The sequence below is a fragment of the Dichotomopilus funicola genome (genome assembly GCF_033296635.1).
Source record: "Dichotomopilus funicola strain CBS 141.50 unplaced genomic scaffold C8A04scaffold_121, whole genome shotgun sequence".
NCBI classification, from domain to species: Eukaryota; Fungi; Ascomycota; class Sordariomycetes; order Sordariales; family Chaetomiaceae; genus Dichotomopilus; species Dichotomopilus funicola.
This window is the reverse complement of record NW_026944142.1, coordinates 18,798-39,899: the sequence shown is the minus strand read 5'-3', so window position 1 is coordinate 39,899 and position 21,102 is coordinate 18,798. Positions and strand designations below refer to the sequence as shown.

General features: G+C 54.4%; 6 protein-coding genes and 1 non-coding gene across 7 annotated transcripts; 4 read left to right on the top strand and 3 right to left on the bottom strand.

Annotated features, from left to right (window-relative positions):
- Positions 1 to 346: 346 nt before the first annotated feature.
- On the bottom strand, positions 347 to 1,761 carry C8A04DRAFT_33271 (uncharacterized protein; the record flags this gene model as incomplete). Its single annotated transcript, XM_062782401.1, has 2 exons — positions 347 to 1,386; positions 1,476 to 1,761. 2 exons carry the CDS (start codon positions 1,759 to 1,761, stop codon positions 347 to 349), a joined length of 1,326 nt encoding a protein of 441 aa, XP_062632643.1.
- Positions 1,762 to 3,031: 1,270 nt separating this feature from the next.
- Positions 3,032 to 5,453, top strand: C8A04DRAFT_33270 (uncharacterized protein; the record flags this gene model as incomplete). Its single annotated transcript, XM_062782400.1, has 2 exons — positions 3,032 to 3,338; positions 3,424 to 5,453. The coding sequence occupies 2 exons, from the start codon at positions 3,032 to 3,034 to the stop codon at positions 5,451 to 5,453; spliced, it is 2,337 nt and encodes a 778-aa protein (XP_062632642.1).
- A 2,494-nt stretch (positions 5,454 to 7,947) lies between these two features.
- Positions 7,948 to 9,758, bottom strand: C8A04DRAFT_40864 (peptidase S28; the record flags this gene model as incomplete). The annotated part of the gene is made up of 4 exons (XM_062785086.1): positions 7,948 to 8,398; positions 8,456 to 8,603; positions 8,660 to 8,868; positions 8,926 to 9,758. The coding sequence occupies 4 exons, from the start codon at positions 9,756 to 9,758 to the stop codon at positions 7,948 to 7,950; spliced, it is 1,641 nt and encodes a 546-aa protein (XP_062632641.1).
- Positions 9,759 to 11,114: 1,356 nt separating this feature from the next.
- C8A04DRAFT_t147 lies at positions 11,115 to 11,202 on the top strand. The gene has a single exon. It is a non-coding gene; the product is annotated as a tRNA-Tyr (tRNA).
- A 1,243-nt stretch (positions 11,203 to 12,445) lies between these two features.
- Positions 12,446 to 14,610, bottom strand: C8A04DRAFT_33268 (uncharacterized protein; the record flags this gene model as incomplete). Its single annotated transcript, XM_062782399.1, has 2 exons — positions 12,446 to 14,494; positions 14,566 to 14,610. The coding sequence occupies 2 exons, from the start codon at positions 14,608 to 14,610 to the stop codon at positions 12,446 to 12,448; spliced, it is 2,094 nt and encodes a 697-aa protein (XP_062632640.1).
- Positions 14,611 to 15,800: 1,190 nt separating this feature from the next.
- Positions 15,801 to 16,649, top strand: C8A04DRAFT_33267 (uncharacterized protein; the record flags this gene model as incomplete). Its single annotated transcript, XM_062782398.1, has 1 exon — positions 15,801 to 16,649. The coding sequence occupies one exon, from the start codon at positions 15,801 to 15,803 to the stop codon at positions 16,647 to 16,649; it is 849 nt and encodes a 282-aa protein (XP_062632639.1).
- Positions 16,650 to 17,795: 1,146 nt separating this feature from the next.
- C8A04DRAFT_33266 (uncharacterized protein) lies at positions 17,796 to 18,417 on the top strand (the record flags this gene model as incomplete). Its single annotated transcript, XM_062782397.1, has 2 exons — positions 17,796 to 18,096; positions 18,155 to 18,417. 2 exons carry the CDS (start codon positions 17,796 to 17,798, stop codon positions 18,415 to 18,417), a joined length of 564 nt encoding a protein of 187 aa, XP_062632638.1.
- Between the last annotated feature and the right edge of the window lie 2,685 nt (positions 18,418 to 21,102).

The following is a 21,102-nucleotide window of genomic DNA, read 5'->3' as shown; positions in this document are numbered from 1 at the left end:
ACAGTTACGGGAAGAATCATCCGCGGTTGATAATGAGCATGCGAGCCGCGGAGCGAACTTGGTCAGGAGCAAACCGTAGCTTCTCTCTCGGTCCTGTCCCGACGTGGCTGGACAGTTGCGGGCTCAGCTGTAACTTTATGCCCAATCTTCTCCACAGACACGATGTTTTCACTCCGTCATAGTAGAAGATCGAGCGGTTGAAGAAAGAACCGGAACACTGGCAAGCCAAGAGTTATTTAATTATGCATAAGTCTCTCGTGATTTTCTCATATCAGGCAACGTTAATTGTCATTTTTGAGTCCAGCTCTTGCACCGCCAAATGATAAAGCCTCGTCTACGACCACATCTACATGTTGTTGATCGCATCATCCCCATCATCCTCGGGCGGCACGGGCGGCAGCAATAACTGCCTGACTGTCGATTCGCCCAGCTTCTTCACAATGTTCGTTTGAATTGGGCGGTCCTCAATGCCCGGGATATCCAGCGAGCTATGATCAACCCTCAGGTCATGATACTTCTTCAACACCCCCAGCACAACCCGCAGCGCATTGTCCCGCGACGTCTTGATGTTCGCGTCCTGCACCGCGTTGGCGATGGACAACAGTCCCGCAAACAGCCTGTCATGGGTCTGCTGCGCGTCAGTAATGCGGCGGAACTTGGCCTGGAAGTCCTGCGCGATCCGCGCCACCGATTCGATGACGACGTCCAGGGCGCGTGAGGCCCAGCGGATGAGGGTGTCGAGCAGGTGCAGGCCGCGGATCTTGTTTATAACGCCGCGCTGGGTGGTGCGGTTGGTCTTGAGCGACTCGTCGGCGCTGCGGATGATGGCGCGCTGGTTCTCCCGGCCGGAGGGCGCGAAGACGTAGCCGATGTTGTTCAGGACATCATCGAGCTCGCGGTTGGCACGCCGCTTGCGGGATAGGTAATCGGATTCTTGCTCTTGGAGTTTCTTGAGGTGTGCCTTGTGGCGGGTGCGTGTGTCCTCGTTGGTTTGGAGCTGGGTTTTGAGCTTTGCGCTCTCCTCGTCGAGCGTGCCGCGGAAAGTTTTAGTGTTGTCGCCAAAGGACATGAGAGCGCTGTTGTCCTTGCCAAGCTTCCAGGCGTTGTTGCTGCTGACTTTGCTGAGGTTGTCAAAGGCCTCAATGGCGCGGTCAACCTTGGGGATCGCAGTCGGGTCGACACGCTGCAGACGGGCGTTTCCGCGCTTGATCTCAAGGATCGTGTCTACAGCTTCTTGCAAGGCCTTGTAGGCGTCGATAGCCGCGTTGCGGACTCGTGTTTGAGTCTCCAGTTCCAGCTGCTCGGCGGTTTTGAAGATTACGTCTACCTGCTGAAGAACGTCCTCGGACTGCGTGGTGAACGGGGCCACTTCCTTGTCCAGGCGTTCTAATAATAGCGGTCAATATTGGTGTCTGCGTTCAACGTGTTTGTGTGCGTGTGTGTGTGACCTCTGTCGACGGGATGTGAGAACATACCAATAGTTTTGAGGACGCTAGTATCACCATCAAGCTCGGGAACAGCAGCCAGGAGTGATCTAGCCAACTTGAGGGCTTCCGCAAACGCAAGTGGGCTGCTTGGGATAAAAGCACCACTCAAGTCAAGCACCTTGGCAAGGTCCAGACCATTCTCTGCCAGCGCGTCTCCCGCGGCAGTGATCGCTTTCTCAATCTCAGGGGCGGCCACCTTGATCACGGACTCACCCGCCGTGATGAGACCGCCCACGGCGCCCATGAGGAAATCTGCAACATCTTCTCCAGCCATGCTGTCGATATGGTGATAGACGGGAACAAGGAGCGCAAAAAAAGATGAACCAAGCGGCCTGTGAGAGGAAGAAGTCGGGGGAGAGGGACGTGTGTGTTGGCCAAACCACCTTCCCACGACGCAAGCCGAGAATATTGTGATTTTATAGTCGAGACTCTGCCTGTCTTAAGCACCTGAAGTCCTCCACTCCTCGGCCGCTTGACGACTGCCGTCCACTTCCTCTCATCGCGGCGCCACCCCGGTCGATCACGATCCTATTCGGATCCCTTCATTCTTTTCTCTTCGTCACCTCATCCCCTTCGACTCCCGCCCATCACCTCTATCAATTTCCCCGCGGTTCTCTCGGAATTATTTCGCTCATCTTTGAGCTAGTCGCATTCTGTTTTCAGCATGGCGTAGCAAGTCCGCGGTGTTTCCCGCAGGGAGCGGTCTAGATCGTCGCGAGTTGGGCTCCGGTGCATTGGGCCATATAAGGTAGCATGCAGCGAGCCACCATGCAGCAGCGCGTGCATGCCAACGCCCATTGGCTACGACTCTCTCAGCGAGATTACACAAAACCTCGAGGTGCGCAATCGAAGTGTACCCCAAACCTCCCAAGCTTCGATCACCGAAATGATAGAGGATGGTAGGTATGCAGCTCGTACCAAGATGGCAATGGTCGACGTCGACCCCGCGCGCAGTAGGGAGCTGAGGCGGGGTCCCGGTGAAGGGGAAGTGGGCACACAGCTGGGACAACTGCGAGGGATTGGGAGCCGTCAACCCGAGGTTATCCCCACTGGCCGTCACTAGGAGGCCGGGCCGTGACATAGATGCAATGGAACCTAAGTTTCCCGACCTTTTTGAACTTCAGGTCGACATTGAACCTGCTCATTGGCCTCCCGCGAGTTGTGGACAGCGTTCAACGCGCGGAACGCGCGGCATAAGCAAGAAAAAGCAACGAAGGGAAACTTCAAACCGGTTCAAGAGACATCGAGTGACGCAGATAGAGAACAGAGCGGAGATAACCAAGGAACGATTGGCCGCGAGGAATCTGGGTACGATGTACATACCTTGCGCAACGAGCCCGAGGAGGAGAGTCTAAGCGGGCTTCCTGTCTCCAAGATTCAGGGAGAAATGAACATGTATAAGTAACGCACCGAAGTGTGAAAAGCAAAGTGCCCTGGTATCTCGTCAGTGGCACCAGGTCCCCCGAACCCTTCTCTGCCTGGTTCGCATTTCTCCCCTGAATCTTTCTCCCCACTGTCCTCCTTGAGGTGTATACTCGCCCAAGATGACTTCCACCGCGGTGACCGCGCTCGAGCGCATTGACCGAATCCAGACATCCTCCGCCAAGGAGGAATATGGCAAGGTCTCCGAAAAGTTCGTCAACGAGCTTAAGGGCGCGACGCTCTTCCAGCACGACTGGGGCGGTCTTTTGGGCGCGGCCCCCACGGCCTTGTCGTTGATGGGGTCTTGTTGGCTCGCCGCCTCCAACCCAACGGCCGAGAAGATATCGCTTGCCAAGTCCAAGCCCGTTGATGGCTTCAAGTACATGAACAATGTGCCGAACCCGACGTTGCGGTCGTGTCTCGTGGATGGTGCGTTCACCCCCTTTCTTCTCTGTTTCTTTTTTAATCGAGGGTCTTCAAGATACGTATGTCCAGCGATGTTAACACTTTCCAGTCTGCAATAACGGCGGGCGGGAGGCCTTCACCGTGGCCGGGGAGAACATGGACGCACTGCGGCTAACCAGCATACGTATCTGTGACGAGCGCATCCCCTGGGTCTTTCGCCGTCTCGGCCCCTGCACGAAGGGCCAGGACCAATACGAAGACTTCAAGGACGCGCTTGAGGACTTCTCCAACGACGCCAAGACGTGTGCCAAGTTGGCCACCGCCATGCGCGAGGCGTTTAGCAAGTGGGGCAAGATGGTTGGTGAGCTGCACTCCGTGGCCGAGAACCAGGAAGGGCTCACGGCCATCGACGAAGAGAGGACACGCGTGGACGAGGCCGTGGCTGAGATTGAGAAGTCGCACACTAGTGACGCCCTAGAAGATGTCAAGAAGCAGGTCACGCGCGCGGCCAAGAACGTGGATAAGCAGCAGCAGAACCTGGACACCATGATCGACAAGGTACCCGGCCCTTGGGCGACCGTTCTGCAGACGGCCGTCACCAGTTTTGCCCAGGCCCTTCCCAGCATTGTGGGAGGTGTTGTGGCGGCTAAGACGGGGGGTGCCGCTCTTGTGGCGGGTGCTGCTGCGAATGCTGTCGGTACCGCAGCTGGTGGGCAGAACGGGGCCGCGGCTTCATCGACGGGCACGGCGACGGCCAAGTCCTCAACCACCACTCCCACGGACCCCTCCTACGCTACGGCCGCAACTGTCCAGAACCTTGTGAACCACTTCTACATCTTCCTCGGCGGTGAAAAGGGCAAGATCCAGTGGGACAAGTTCAAGGAGACACCAACCAAATCCAAGGACTCCACCGACGCCGACGACAAGACTAAGGACGGTGACGACGTTCCCCAGGGCTTAGCCTACATCTTGGGCACGCTCAAGGGCCAAAAGGCCAACATCGACGTAACCAACACGGAGCCGAACAAGAAGCTCCTGGGCGCGTACGACTCGTTGATCAAGCTGGCCACGGAGCTGCAGACCCATCTTCGCAAGCAGAACGAGCTCAATTCGTCGCTCGACCCGGCCGAATCCGTGTCCAAGGAGTGGAAGGCCACCTGCCTCAAAGCCCGTGATGATATCATCGAGCTCGCGGCCGTGGCCAAGACCAGCGGCTCGACCAGCGTTCCCCAGGCCTTTGGTGGCGTCCAGATCCCACCACCAGATCTTTCGGCCCAGACCGCCCAGCTCAACTCGGCCATGCAAGGCGTGCAAATTGCCCAGCAGGCGCTCGACAACGCCGAGAAGGCCTACGATGCCGCGGTTGACAAGCAAGAAAAGGTCGCCAAGGCCATGGCCGCGATCCAGGCCAAGCTCACCAAGCTGGCCAAGACGGGTCAAACGCTCGAGGAGATCAAGAAGGTCCTGCGCGACTGTATCGCCGTGCTGGCCGACCTGATAGTGCAGATTACCCGCCTCGAGCGCTTCTTCATCCTGCTGACCACCGTCATCGACGTGCTCGTCATGCCGCGCGCCAACGACTTTGAAAAGGCGCTCGACAAGACCGCTAAGCGCACCCTGCGCTCCGGCGTCCTCCTCGTCGACGACATCAACAAGCAGGGTATCTACACCTCCACCCTCCAGCTCAAGGCCTACTTCTCGCTCCTCCAGGACATCTCGCAGATGTACTCCATCGTCCACCGTGACCACATTGTCGGTGGCGTCGAGCTTTGCTACGAGCTGTCCAAAGGCACATCACGCAACGACGGCATGCCGGACCTGCAGGCCAAGCTGGCCGCCTACACTGAGAACGCGTCGAAGAAGGTGGCCACCATGGTCTCGGCCAAGCAGCAGGAGATGCTGCGCACGTTGCGGGAGCGCGCACGCCGGGCGGAAGCGGAGACGAGGCAGATCGAAGAGGAAATGCGGCAGCTGGGCGTACAGGCGCTGGATGCGTCGGCCAGGCGGGCGATCGAGTCGGGGGCGAAAAATCAGCAGCAGCAGGCGACCGAGGTGCTGCGGCAAAAGGTCAGCGAGACGAGGGTCACTGTGGAGAGGACGGTGCTCAGGTCCGAGGACGTGGACGCCAATGACCTCTAATCGTTGTACGAATGTTTCATGACAGAGAGGTTGATGGATGTCTGATGACGACCGCAACTTCACGATAGGGGCTACTTAACGTAGTTAATTTAAACCCCGTTGGAGATTGCGTGATGAAGGGACACTGTGGCCCTCGGCCGCCGTGGCCAGAAAAAGCGGCAGACCAAAATAGATATCCGTAGCTCGAGTTTGATCCGTCAGCATTCCATCAAATCTTAACGGGTTTTGACGATTATAACCGCAATCACTGCCTAAAAGCCTAATATCTGTGTGGATGTAGTAACTATTGTTGGTTAAAATCTTGTTTTAAACTTCCGATGGCTTGATTTATTCTTTTTCGTTTTCTTTCACTTTTTTTGATTTATTTTTTTTCCTCCTACTTTTCTTCTTGCTACTTTTTTTTTTTACTTAGTTATGCCTTTTTTATCTTTTTTCACTTTTGTAGAACAGTGGGGCCTCTAGGGACATGGTCTATCGCTGTTTTTTGGCCATAGCTAACCCGGCGACCTAATCTTGCCCCTGGCACGCTAAGTTACAACTTACATGGTACGACCTCGGAGAGTATTGTCCCAGTTGCTAGTAACCGTTGACCGGGAGGGGGCGGAAGATGACAAGTTGCAGGGCGTTGCCTACCCAGAATATTCAAGGTCCGAATTAGTAAATCGTGAGTAACGCCTCAAGTTGCGCAGAAGCTAGTTCTGCTTTTGAATCTTGGGCGGGGAAAGGACTGCGGTATGGAAAACGACGGCTCTCACATACCATTGAAGAAAGGGCAGGCTGTGTTGCGTCAAAAATGACCGCCGCTGTAATTCACCCTTCCACCATTTTCCCGCTCTGGTCGGGTCAGCCGCAAGAGGGTCCTCCGGCACGTCCGGCCAGTCTATGGAGTCGGGTGCCTCTTTGCCGTCCCTGAATTCGGCGTTCATGCATTGTCGAGCCTTGACCCATTCTTCAAGCATCTGCCGATACTTCGAGACAGGCACCCCTTCCTCTAGAAGGATATCAGGGTGCAGCTCTCAGTTGTCGAGGCCAAGGACCTGGGCCATATTCAGATCGTCGGGCGTGGTCAGATTGTGTTCTCGAAAAGAGGAGTCTTGCGTGATGAGTTCATAAACCGTAAAGACCGTGAGCTTGACGTCAAGACAGACTTCTTCGCACCCCATAACGTTCCGATGAGCCGGATCAAGCTCCCAGCCAAACTTTACAGCCATCTCAAAATTCACAAGTACCACGTTGTCGGCGTCGTCGTCAATCAGTATATTCCACAAGTAGATGTAGTTGTGCACGATACCTAATCTGAGGTTGATGTGATCGACGGCCTAGAAACAAGTTAGCAATCTGGATGCCCTTCCGATAAGCCCAATGAGCCATCCCGACCTGGAGGAGCTGCTCAAGGTATTTGAGCTTGAATACGCGGCTGTTGTCATCCCCCAAGCTCGCCCCTGCAACGAAGCGTGTGGTGAATCCAACTACCACATCCGCTGCCCCTCCGTCCGCACAATCAACAACAAGACGATCAAAGGCCACAAGATTAGGATGTGGCGGAAGTCTCAGAATGCAGTTGGCCTCATGCCAAACGCAGGAAATGCTTTTTTGGTACTGAAAGTAGTATTTGAATAATTACTGCATGCTTCGTGGTATCTGGCGGCGACGGCGATTGATACGTGACGTGGTCGATTTGCGGTCCAAGCCTCTGGACTTCCGTTAGTTCGCTTCGTCGAATTGTCGGCACCCCTGACGGGAATTCGTCCAGAGATGGATAAAACAGGATCTCGGTCCAGTCGTACCGGGTATCTAACGAACAATGCACGAGCTCGAGGTCATTGGAAACGAGGATTTGTGTAACGTCTCGCGGTAGGTCATCAATCACCGCATCCAACGCTTTAAATACAAATGCCTCGTCTTTTTCCTCATCTCCCGTAGAAACGGAAATGGCTCGACGTTGGTCCCAATCGATGATGACGTAGCGAGGCTTGCTTTCAGGACTCCATCCTTTGTAAAAGACAAAAAAGCGTGTAGCCGGGTCGCAATCAGCAAAATAGCCTTCCATCATGGCGAAACCTAGATCGGAGGCACCCCAAATGAAATAAACCTCGTAGTGTCGGTGGGGGTGGATGGGAACGGGGAAAATTGTGTATGGGCTGTGGAGGAAGGAAATAGTCTAGAGATCCCGTTAGGAGTTCTTTTGCCGTCCGAATCAGGTGCATCATGCTCTGTTGATCCTCGAGGCAAGACGGGGATACCCGCACAGTGCGGCAAAGTCAAAGCTTAATTCCCAAGCACGCTGTAATATATTGTTCCGAGTGCTGATACACCAAAACGATTGCATTAATGCATTTGATAGACACAGTGATGTCGTGACTCTATGACACTATGGTCGGCGTCAATCATCTCTCATAAAGTTAATTACGTTTTAAGGTGATATCAAGCTCAAGTCATTACCGCCACCTCATCTCCTGAAATGATAGTCGTCTTGTCAACCCATATCACTTCGTCACTCCCAAGGCTTGGCTTTCCCCTTCTCCTCGTACCATTCTGCGACCCACCCGGCCATCTGCTGCGTCGCGTCGTTTGCCACAGCAGCAGCCTGCTCGCTCGCGTCCCAGTTCGGTGCATACAAATCTGAGCAGTGCGTGCCGTGTTCAACTATACGCACCGGCAAATGCTCGGTGCTCTTGACCGGTCCCCCGGGGCGGAACGAGCTGGACAACGTCGCATCGCGCCACGGGTCCCATTGGCCGTTTGTATGCATCGCGCGCGTCGTGTTGAGCGCGTTCCATCCGCCGGTCCATTTGTTGACATCCCTCGCGCGCTCTCCGCTGGCAAGCCCATAGCCGCCCTCGGGGAAGTGTAGCGGGCACTGCTTGCGCCAGTAGTCGGCGTTGACGTAGCGGGAGACCAAGGTGCGTTGACCGAGGGGAGCACCATCTTGCCACCACTCAAAGCTACGCGGAGTTAGTATCCACAAAGGGATTACGGAGTTGTCGCGGACGTGAACTTACGGCTCGTTGCACAGCATCCAATTCCACTGGCGGTTCACCCAGTTGTCAGGCGCCAGGTCCTTGTAAGCCACGTTCGAGGCATTGAGGTTTTGGAAGCAGAGCGTGTTCGATGCACCCTTCCACTCGTCGTAGCCCGCGCTCGCGCAGACTAAATAACATCAGCACGTGTACAATCGTGTTTCGGGCCAACTTATGGGAACTTACAGTCAGGGATGACCACCTCCTTAACGTACTTGGCGTACCCGTTGAGCGCCTTCGTCAAGCCGACACCCTTAGCGCCGGGGAGTTTGTGGGTGGAGTTGGGCGACACGTTTTCGATGTAATCGCAGAACTCGTAGTACAAGTTGACGCCAGTGGTGTTGAGCGAGTAGAGCTGGGTCGACTGCCACTGCCAGGGGCCCCATTCAAGCGCGCTGCGTTCGTTAGCCTCGTATATTCCTCAATTCCTGGCGGATGCACGAGAAACTTACGCGGCAAAGTCCTCGTCCTGGAGGTCTCCGAGCGAGAACTTGTCCTTCAACGCTTGTTTACTCTTCTTCGATCCAAACTTAAGCGTCAAGTCCACATAGTCAATCACCGCATTGACATCCGCACTGCAGTTGGCCGGCGTCGCTTCCTGGACAGGCGCAAAGTACTGCCAGAAATCACCCACCGCCTGCACGACACCGCTGGAGCTGTAGTACGCCCAAAACGTATCCGGCTCCAGGGCCGCCAACCAGCCCGCCAGCGCCCCCGAGTACGAACCACCCGCGTACACCCACGGCGCGTTGTCTGCAGAGCTTTTACCACTCTTGTCGAAAGGGGGGACGAAGGTCTTGGCGAAATGCGTCAGATCCTTGAGCGAGTTGTCCAGTGTCAAATACTGCAGATTGTCGACCGTCAACTCCTGGAACGGTGATGACTCGCCCCAGTAGCGATGCTCCAACACCACCATCGCGCCGCCCGTATGGTTCGCCATGACACCGGTCAAGCGCTGCGTGCTCAGCCATGTTCTGTTGAATCCTTCTCCGCTCTGCTCGCCAGGGGTGACCAGGTAAACTGGAGAGCCGGGGCCTTTCCAAAACTGGATACCGTACCAGTATCGCTGCTTGAACGTGCCCAGGTGCGGGTTGGCGTGGTCGATGAGCTGGTCAAAAGTGCCCCAACCCTTGGTGGGGGTGCCGTCATCACGACGGTGCAGCTCATCGGCGAAGGCATTCGGGTCTTCCGGGCCAATGTCCATGGCATTGCTCTGCATTTTGGCAACGGCGGAAATCGCCTGAAGAAGGCCTGCCGCAAGGGCGGCCGCGGCGGTGAACCTCATGGCGGTGATGACGGGGTGGTGGTGGTATGAGGAATCCCGTCAGCCAAGAGGAGGGAAACTGTCGGGGGGGTTAGGGGGGTGCCCGCGGTTGCGGGAGAGGAGAGGAGGAAGGAGGTGGTGGAGGGGAAAGGTGAGATAAGTAAACCGCTATTTCCATGGCCGCTACCGGCGTGTTTATAAATTACATACGGCAGGAAGCATGAACCGGGAACCGTTGCGTTACACTTCTCCTCCTTCCCGCCTGGTCCTCGAGGCGGCGATGATCGGCCCTCGGCTCACTCATCGCACGTTGTGGCTAGGACAAGGGGGGCTGAGGGAATCACAAAATGCAGGCACTGGGTGGAAAAGGCCCGTCTGCAGGCGGGAAACGCTGTCGTGTGCAGCACAGAGCCAAAGAGGCAGCTGCTTCCTTGATGGGTGTCATTGGCCAAAAGGGCTAGCGGTTGAGTTGTTGCTCGGGTTCCTTGTGCATGGGCCACGGACCGCGGCAGCGCGGGTCTGTCGCGACAGGCCCAAGATAGGACGAACAGGGGCTCCCAGCGGCCGTTGGTAGCCGTCATTGGCTGTCAGCAAGTGGCAATAGCTGGCAATAACTGGCAAACACATCAAATGCAGGAGTCCCACCCCAGAGTCCCCCGGGCACCTTCCCGTTCGGTGCCATGGCGCCCGACCAAACGGCACAGCCTTCGCGACGCGATCCAGGTTCTGGAAGGTGCTTGGCGTGCAAGGACCCAAAAGTTACTCTGTACGAAGTAACCTACCTGGTATGATCCATCATCTTTCCTCATAGTTCTTTGCCATTTGGCCGCCAAAGATGCCTAAGTTACATCCTTATATTGGCGGCGATAGAATTTTAAATGACGGTCTGGTTGTGTTGCAAACTCACTGCGCACTCATTTCGACGTCAGCCAAGCGGCGGGGCTTTTTGGGATTCGAGGGGCAACGGCCCTGAGATGCAGGCCAGGTCCGGTCCTGAAAAACGGCCGCGTGCATTCGCCCAAGCCCCGGCCCAGCATGCATCTCCAGAGTACACGTACTTCCACTGGTTCAAACAAGTCCGACGGCGGTTCGTCTGATCAAAAGTTCAAGGCCATTTTCATAGCTCTTTCAGGCGCCTTCCTGGTTGGGATTAAGCTGACAAAAAGTGTCAAGTGGAGCACCATAGGCAAAATTGCGGCTGCTGGGCATCGTCACAACGCGCTTAATTCCCAACGCCCCAGGCCGGCGCCAGCCCCCGCCCTTCCAGTCTTGGCAGCGGGGTTTTCGGTGGTCAACCCCGCCGACCTCCGCCGCCGACACTCTCTCTCACCCTCACAAACCGTTCTCCCGATCCACCGGCGAACGTCGTAACAAAACCCCCTTGTGGTGTAGTTGGATATCACGTTCGGCTGTAATGGAAATTATTGATACCGAAAGGTCACCGGCTCGATTCCGGTCGAGGGGACTTAATTTTTGTCGAAAGTTCTATTTTTTGACTCGGCTTCCCGAAGCTCAGATTGTTAATTAACGTTTAGTAGACCCAAGGCCGAAATTTCGGAGACAATATTCTCGGATACCCGACGACCATTTCAGCTCAGTTTTCTTCGCCCCCAAGCATCCGCTACGATCTGCACGCACGCCCAGTACGGTACTAATATACCCGCGGCTACAAGCGTAAAGGAGAGTTAGAGTTATGACATCGCCGCTTTGACGCCAATGTAAACCTGCAATGCACCACAGCTGAGGCGAAACATGAGACCCTCTGTCCGTAACATCCCCTCAAATAAGGTGAAGACGGTAAAGCTTATCGGGTTGATCAGCTGGGTCTGAATGAGACAAAAACTGGCTGAGAAGAGTTCAGCCATACTGTCAGAACGATGTAATCGTGACGATGGAGCAAGTGATAGCTCATTATAATCAATTCTAGCTAAGGAGCTGGGAGGGCAAGATCCGATAACACAAATGTAAAGGCCCCCCCTCAGTTATCCGAATGATAAATCCATCCTGAACAGAATACAAAGTTTGTATTATTGGGAATATGCCAAAGGCCCAGATAAACCTAGACCGGGGTGTAATTTATTTGAAGTCAAACTACCAAAACACATGCGTTCTCCTCGCAGGGCTGCAAGTCGTCGTCGTGCATAACGCCGAAAAAAACATCTTCGGTCGGGACATGTATGATCTTCACGATGGGCGGAGATAATAGTAGCGTTTCGAATCACCGAAGTCGGTGCAAATTAAAGTATACCGGCACATATATCTCCAAAATCTCGTGCCTCGTCAACTCCAGCACCGGGCAGCGCCGCTGAATCCAGTTTGGGACGGTTATCATATATGAACCCGCTTGCGGCCGTGTAATGTATAAGTGCCCCTCGGTTCCATGGGGCGTCAGGAGGTTGCTAAACTAACCACCTGAACTTGATCAAAACCTTAATTAAGGGATGTGCTGTCAGCTGAGCATGTCCATGGCCCGCCTTTGTGGTACTCAGTCAACTAAACGGATTCCGGGTGTCTCTAGCCTACATACTAATTACCGTTGCGCAGAGTTGGGTCATGCATAGAGCTCTACAGCATTCTGGTGGGACTCTTTGCTGTTTGAAAGATTGAACATGAAACAACACATCTTAAACTTATAAAAATAAGTCGTAATATACTGACGGACTTCTAAAACAGCCAACCATCCAACACGCCGGCAAAAGTAGAACTCATTACCCTCCACCACATCCACCACCTCCACCTCCACATCCACCGCCACCTCCGCAACCACCACCACCACCACCTCCTCCTCCACACCCACCCCCGCTGGAACTTCCACCACCACCACCACCCCCGCAACCGCCTCCTCCTCCACCGCTACTAGGTGAGCCCCAGCCGTCACCTCCGCAGCCCCCATAATCACCTGAGTAGTCCGGCCCAAACGCAAGCCCGCCAAACGAACCCCCTCCTCCCCCACTAGAAGGCTGCGAGTACGACACCGTACCGACTCCCGTGCCCCAACTCCGCACCGGCCCGTTATGTCCCCGAGGCCACTTCCCTACCACAGGCAACGGCATGATCTGTGCATCAGAGGGCACTACACTCCTAATTCCCTCGCCCAACGGGGTTCCCCTGAGTTTATCGGCATACTCAATACAATCTCGCACAATCTCTTCTTCCACGGCGGCCACTGGGGCCTGGAGCCGCGCCTCGAGCGCCGATCTATCCACCATTAGTGATTTGTGGAGGTTCTGCTTGCGTGTCCATTCGTCCCTAGTCGCGCGAGAACCTTGATCCAACTCATCGTATTCCGCTTGTTTCGCGTTCTTCTGCTTCTCCGCCTCCAAAACCTCCTGTTCTTTTAGCTTCCGTGCGGCCTTGCCCTTTCTGGAGTAGTACTTGAGCCCAAACAACTTGATTTTCGGCCGAATCCAGTCCCGCTCGCGCTGTCGTTGGCTAAGCACGCGACGGAGGGTGTCCCGCTCGTTCCCCAGCGCCAACAGTTTTCCAACGATCTGCGTGACTTCCCGCTGTTGCCGCTCCACGTCCTCGGTGAAAGCCTTCACATTGTGGGTGCGGTCAAACTCCTCTAGTCCCGCCTCCTTCTCTTGCTTTCGCACAGCCATAACCGCTAGCTTCTCGTGCAGGAGCGTAGTGGTCTTCGCCGGTCCGCCCAGAAACAGTTCCCCGTAGGCCAGGCTCCAGTACCGCTTGGTGTCGTCGAGCGCGGTGGACCGGCCGGTCGCGGGGATGGTGTCGTCGTGGTTGATGGGGCGGCCGACGTGGGTGCGGCAGTAGGTGCTGTATGCGTAGGGCGAGAGTTGGTGGGTGTGCCAGACGAGATCGATGTCGAGCGTCGGCACGAAGATGGTGCTGGGGTGTGTTTTCATGAGCTGCAGGAACTTTACATACCGGGCCTGGTAGACCTCAATTTGGGCATCATTAATGAGTGTTGTGATTGGTAGTGGCCAGGTTGTCGTTGACAGACCCGCAGTCCTCGTCTGGGATAGGATCCGGTCGATAAAGCCGATCTGGCGTAGCGGTGCGTCCCAGAGCCCAAACACGTGTTGGCCGAAAACGGTCTCACAGAATTTCGCAAAGGCTGAGCTGTATCCGCCTTGCTTCGACGAGAAGCTCGTCTTGCAAGAGGGGCAGACCGGACTGTGGCGCTTGCCGAGGCGGTAGGCGGACCATTCAACCATCGGAATGATTTGGTGGTTGTTCTTCCGAGTGCGGGTTGTGCAAGGTTTGGAGCCGCATTTATAGCCCCGGATATCAAGCTGCTGTAGGTGTTTTGTCGAGAGCCGTGCGCTATCGTCGTTGGGCCCGAATTCGAAAAGTTGATAGGGAATGTCGGGATACAGAGCTTCCCATGCCTTCTGCGAGGCCTCGTCACTGCCGTCTCCCAATGCCCTGAGTCGGGCGAGAGGGAAGAAGAGCCCAGCGGTCCATAGGCGACGGTACTCTGTGGTCATGTCCTTCTGGAACCGCTCAGGGGATAACATGTGAATGTAGAACATAACCGCAACATCCCAGGGCGGGAGCGGCCAATCCCTCTTAAGTGCTGTACGGCCATGTTGGCGAATCCAATCGTCCAGGACTTGAAGATAAAAGGAATACCGCACCTCCGCGTTCATCAAGAAGGCCTGAACTCTCCATTGCCGATTCTCTTCTTCAGTAGCCCTGTTTACAAGAGAAGGCGGGTAGTGAGTAGCTGACAACCCAGGCGACTCGACGTGGGTAAGCAGAGCGCGGAATCTCTGAAGGAACCAAACATGGTCCTAAAGTTGGCCAGGCCGGTTAGCGATGTAATGGTCACGAGTTGAACTGTGCCATTCAACAATCAACGTACCAAGATGTAATTTCGCGAAAACACTTCTGCGATTGGGAACGCCATGTGAAAATAGAAGAGAAAAAAACAACAGATAGATAACAGGAAATGTATTAGGGTCTAACTAGTTGAGTTCACCAGATGAAGAATGTGGTCTTATTCAAGCTGGACATATGGATGATGGATCAGGGTGGGAATGGGTAAATATGTGAAATGCTTGTCGCGCTAAATCCGTGTTTGCCTTGCGTTGACTCAAATATGTCATCATTGTTTCTGCAGTGAAGTTCTGCCTCGCGACCACGACGCGAAGTCATCGTAGACGCTAAAATGAGCTACCGAGCTCCGTTCTCTCCACGCCCGCCCGAGCCGTGTGACCTGCGGTTCGATTCGGAGACCGGCTGCGTGGCTATGCCGCGCCGGTGACTCGGGAAGGATAAGGTCGTCGGGCTGGTCACTCAAACTGGGGCTGCGTGTTCAGCCGACTACAATCTTCCGCCTGCGCCTCGCCTTGCTTTGGAGACCGAGGCACGTGGAAGGGACCGTGACAAGCCACCCAACAGGTCACTGAATGGTTATGTAAGCAGCCCTTACCGGATCGGGCGTTTGTGTGGGCCTGTAAAAAGGACCCAACGCAGCAAGAAGTTGGCGTTCCAAGATTCTCTTGATCAACGACCTCACTGGAGGATAGTTCATCAACTTTTTGGCCAAAAACGGGCCTCAGGATTCGTTTCGCTGCCTATGTTTGGCCATGTCAGCATTCCACCAACAACTCTAGCCTTGGCCCCGTTAGGGCCACGGGATGGCCGCGAATGGTGGTCTCCGGTAGCCTATAGCACCTTATTGCGGCGCTGCAAAAGGCGTTAGTAGAAATTACCCCGGCCTTTGAGGCAATCCGCCGGTTTCATTTCTGCGGCGTACCGGCCGACTAGAGCACTATACTAGGCGACTTCCTCCCACCTATTCAGGATTTCACGTTCAGCCTCTCTTAGATGGTTTCAGCGTAGCCGACAGGAAGCTGGGCGCAAATTGCCTTCAGGCCGAAGTTGCCTACGCTCAAACATAGATAAAGTAGATAGGAATGCCAGACCTTCGAGTTGGATAATTAAAACATAGACCCGGAACATTTGTCTGTGAATTATATGCATTCTTCCCGGAACTATACTCACTTCATCCTGTTTGTCCCAATTGACATCTCGTCGTTCACTTGCCCGACGTAACATCATCTCCTAAGTACAGCCCATCTCTCATTCAGCAATATGGACAACAACTCTTTGCCAATCAGGTCTTCGCGGGGGGGTCGTGGCGGCGGCGGCGGAGGAGGCGGACCGACGAGACCGTCGGCAACCACCGCGACAAACAACAGCTCAAACGGAAGCGCGAACAGAAATCGAACCGACGACCCCCTCCCTCGCCCTATCGTCGCTTCAGCCCTGCGCGCAGCCGCGCCTGCGGCCAGCTTGATATCTCAGGCCCTAATCAGTGGGACTATCACGGAAAACGGCGACTTTGCCCGCTCGGCAGCCAAGATTTGTGTCGGCAGACTGGCTCAAAATCTCCGGAGCACCCCCTATGCCATCATTGGCGCTTGCGCCCTCGGACTCCTGGGCATCAACCGCGCCGTCGAGGACGTGGAGGTGTTTGTCCCCGCTGGCGAAACGGGTGAGACAGTCAAGACGCTTTGTGCACCCAAGAATAGCGCCTTCAAGAACCGTCAGGAGGGGGGGAAGCTGCGGGTTTGGTACGAAAAGGAGGGTAAGAGGGTCAATATTTACTTCCGCGAGCCAGGGCGCGTCCAGCAGGAGTTTCCTGCTTGCCTGAACAACGGTACGGTCAAGGTCGGCCAAGTGTACGTCCTGAAGCCGACGCTGCTTCTCAACATACGGTGTGCTTCATGGACCGAGAACCGGGCGCAGAACAGGCGAGAGAGGCAAGACCAGGACGCCGCCGATATTGACCATCTGCTCAAGTTTATCGCCTTGCAAATCAAAGGAGAGTTACCGCACGCGAACGCTGAGTTTCTTCTTCGGTTTGCTGCTTCTAAGCCTATTGTTCAGGCGGGCTTTATGGCTCTCGGTATCAGACTTCCACCGAGCGTCACTCAATGAGGATATGGGCCGAAAGGTGGCTTCGGGAGTGGCGCGTTCTGTAGTTTTAGTGATAGACAATACAAACCCTCATCAGGGCTGGTACCTTCAAAGGTCGAATCGTTTGTGCGTTGCGGTCGCCGATGCCGCAGCTTTACCAAAGGGTTTTGCCGTTTCTGGTCCGAGTTGAAGATTGATTACTCCGTAGTCTCAGCTCAATTGAGTCGGATGCAACCCTTTAGTTTGTTTGTGAATGAAAAATTGTTCCCATCGGCTTTCAATTTGCTGCGCTCCCGGTCACAATAATTACATACGTGCCAATGATTAACACCAGAACCATCAGCCTCCTCGCGGACTAGGTGATATGTTTCGAAGTTTTTGTGCTCTCATTAAATGGTCGATCGTCTCGGCGGGATGTCGAGGACTCGGGCAAAAAGCCCCACAGTTGTTTGAGTCGAAGCAGATTCGTGGAGAATTCGAGTTTCCACTGACTTTGAAGAGTGGACAAACCACAATTAAACCCACAAAGAATCCGACCCACGACCTTGGTTGTCAGCGACCCAACAAAATTGCCCCGCGTCTCCCCGAACCGAGGCAGGCTTGGCTCGGCTCAAATCCGATTCTTTTGTGGTTCCAAGCTAACTAACGTCCGCGGCAAGCCCGAAAGCCAACTCAGTTTTCTCCGTGGGCTGTGTCAACGTGCCAAGCCTGGAGCTGCGCTATTCTGGGCGTCGCAACTTCAGCTGGCAGGGAGGAAACGGGACTCTGTTTCGTTGCCCACAGTTTTGATCATGAGAAATCAATATTCGTAGTTATTTCTGTCTTTCTCCCGACACCGCGTTCACGCGCTTGGCTGCAGACACGCTTTGGGGCTTGCCAGGATCGGGCATAGAGTCAAGAAACAGCACCGGCTCTCAGCGTCACGAGTGCCCGGTGGACGCCACGGCAAATACCGCCACGGCAAATACGAGACCCAGTGGACCTGCAAACTCCCTTGGCACTTCTCGTATCCAGTCGTCGGCCCGTGGACGTCATGGCGACGATCAGGAGTGCAAAACAAATTAATTGAAAGTTGTAACTATAAGAAGACAATGCTTCACGACACAAACACTTCCCGACTTTCTTGGTCATCAAACAACCACTTTCGTTAATCAACCACCACCCACCATGCAACTCACTACCATCCTCTCACTCTTTGTGGCTGCGGCTTCGGCCACCCCTTGCCCTGGGTCGCCTCGCAAGTTCGGCATCATGGCTCTCCGCTCCGCCTCCCCGATTCACTTTGCCAGCGCCGGCGCCTCGCAGAACGGCATCGCCCTGAACCTTTCCGACGCGCGGGCTGATGCGGATTGCGTAGATGGCTCGAAGCCCAAGAGTGCCACTTTCTACATCGAGGACGAACGGCTGTATCTGTACGGAAAGAAGGGTGGTGTCGTCCAGCAATTTGTGGTCGACCGCTCTGGCATGGGTACGTCCTCATATTCTTTTTCCACTCCTGGCCCACGAGACACTAACGAGACGAACAGGCCAAGGCGTTGTCCGCTACTCGACCAAGACCGAGTCGGACCCCACCGGCCATTTGGAGGTGAAGGGTTGGGCTGTGGATGAGAACGACAACCTCAGCTTCAACGGCACCGGCCTTATCGGCTGCCCTGCTCAGGACGGATCCTGGAACATCTGGCTTGGTACGGTTGCAAAGCCCGCTGGCCAGGAGGGATGTCTCGGTTTCTCCGCGCGTACCGTCGACGTGAAGAAGCCTGTGCAATGCACGTACAGCAACTACGCATAATTACTTAATTATTAATGGAATCTGATTTGGGGCGTCATAATCTCCCTATTTCGAAAACTTGTTCTTGTTCATTGTAATTAGTTGGGCGAGTTGAGGGCTAATTACCAGGCTACCATCACTGCCTGTTGCTAATGTGGGATAGTGTGGTTAAGATTGACAAGAAGTCGGTCCAGCGATGAATTTGTGGGGTTATAGTTCAATTCTAAAGATTAATGCCGTGTCTCAACTCGTGCTTCAATGTTCCGATTGAGTACTAGAGTGCAGTTAGGGGTCCTCTTTCGCGTAAGCCTTGATTTATCTCGCCAACCCACAGTCAAGTTGTAGACACTCGGTTTAACGAGAATTTGTGAATATCACAAATGCTGAGAAGGAAACTAAGTTGAACGAATGACGTGTTGAAAGTAACAGCATGCTTCGTCTCATTAGATAACGGTGCCTCATACGCCGGGCGCTTAGCTATTCATTACAACAGACGCAAGGGCCGGGCCTGAGCAAAGCCCCTTGGTTCCTTAGTCATTAACCTCACTACGTGTCATTGGAGTAGGGCTCTGTAAGTGTTTTCGGCCCATTGTAGTAAAAGAGTAGATTCCCAGAACTGGATAATGCTGCCTACCGGGGTAGGGTAACAAGAGGATGCATGATTTTATCTCGGACAACACTCTCCTACCCATGAATCGGACAAGCCAATGGAGAGGCGAAAATTCCAGAAAGGGGGAATCTATAACTTCATGTCTCCAATGAAACCGGTAATCTTCAAATGGTGGACACTGAGACTAGAGGCAACATGATACATGAGTTGTTAAGTTGTTAATTGCTACCCCTATTTCGCGTTACATCTTGAATGTACTGGAACTGACAGTAGTTTATTGTGACCCGGCTGGGCTGCATGATTGTTGTGGTTACTCTTGTCATTGCTTGTCGTCAGATACTCCTGGCGGCGGCGGTTTCTGACTTGACATCCTCGGTGCCGACTACACATCTCCCCGCATACCTCTACCGGAAAACGTGATGCCCTAGGGAACCTATGGCCGCGGGGCTGCCTCCCATCTTCAGGTGACCCACTTCGGCTATCGAAACTTATAATCTTCCTTTATCGTTGCTTGGCTGGCCCAAAAACTCGTGAGCGGACCGAACACCCGCACCGCGCAGCGCAGGAGAAAAAGACCGAGAAGATTTGCCCAATCTGCCAACAGTTGTTATCAGTTTGTTGGGATTGGGCCTTGTCTGCGCCATCGTTACACAATCTTGATACTACATGGCTTGACCGTTGCATTTCACATTGATAACGTCTTGTAGATTTTGGTTCGAGGGGTGCTCGTGGCTACGTTTATTAATCAATTAATACATGGTCAGTCTACCTATGACCTTGACTTGTCCCACAGTCCACTATCATCCATGTTCCTGATTTTCATGCCCACCAGATTCAGGAAAGGAGGAGATTGTTCGCCTCGTCCAAAAGCTGGCCTAATTTGAGAACACTGGTAACCACACAATCCAGGTGCATCAACTCTATTATGACCTTCACAAAGGCATCGTCTCCTCAAAACGCCAGATCACCGCAATAGCTCGGGGCTAGGCCGCTATGATCTCATTGTGGCTAGTTCATGGCCTTCACCTGCTCAAGGCATCGGGATTCATCTAATCTTGTCTTGCCCTGAATTTTACCAACAGCTGTCTCGGAATTACTAGATGGCGGGGATACAGACCTGCCGAAGCATCGCTTCCGGCGCCACGTTCGGTTGTTCCCGAGGAAACTGTCAATCTCGAACCGCTGGAAGCGATGATTGGACCTGCTGACTCACCCAAGACACCCAGTTGACAACATGCCCATGTTTCTGTCAACATCCCAGGTCTGACCGTTGAAACAAAAGCCACCACGAACACCACAAAATCGACCAACGCCCCGCCTCGAGATCTGGAGTTAAGCTTCGCACTTATGTAAAATGTTCAACCATGATTGGTAAATGCCCTCTCTCCGTCGGCGCGTGGACCGTGGGGGGAACAGCGGACTCTCCCGACGTCGGTTCCTTTACCCGTCCGTCCTTGACGGTTGACAGGGGAAACCTGTCCGAAACACGGTGGGGAGGATTGTGATCCAGGTCCAGACGCACTGCACTGACGCTGGAGAAAACCAGTCACGCTTTCGTCCTAGGGTCCGCTTCCGAGCACACGCCGCGGTAGGTTGAACTTCCCTTGCCCAAGATGTCTGTGGATGTTACCACCGACTTTTTTTCTTGTTGAAGTTCGGCGAATTGAGGATATGGCAAACCCCCTTCTGCGAGAGATCCAGACTTCGGTAGTCGTGCGGGGCATCAGAGACGTTGTGCAGGACCGAAAGTTGCCAAGATAGGGACAGCGCTAATGCATATCAGCTCGCCAAAGACGGCTTGGCCCAATCGGGGAACGCGGGAACCGAAACCCATGGTCCAAGTCAAATTCCAAAGGTGGCAAGAAGGGATTGGAAATCACCCATCTACGGACGGTGTGCGGTGTAGATATTAGGCGAGACGGACGATGCATACACTAGAAAGGGATAAGGCTGCGCAAGGGAAAAAAAAAAAAACGGCAACCGGGCGCGTGCCTGGAAAAATCTTGCCTTGAAGAGCGTTCGTGGCGATTTGTCTCGGCGAACGAGCCGCATGAAAAAAAATCTGGGTTGCGGGCCACTCAGGTCGAGCCTGGGTG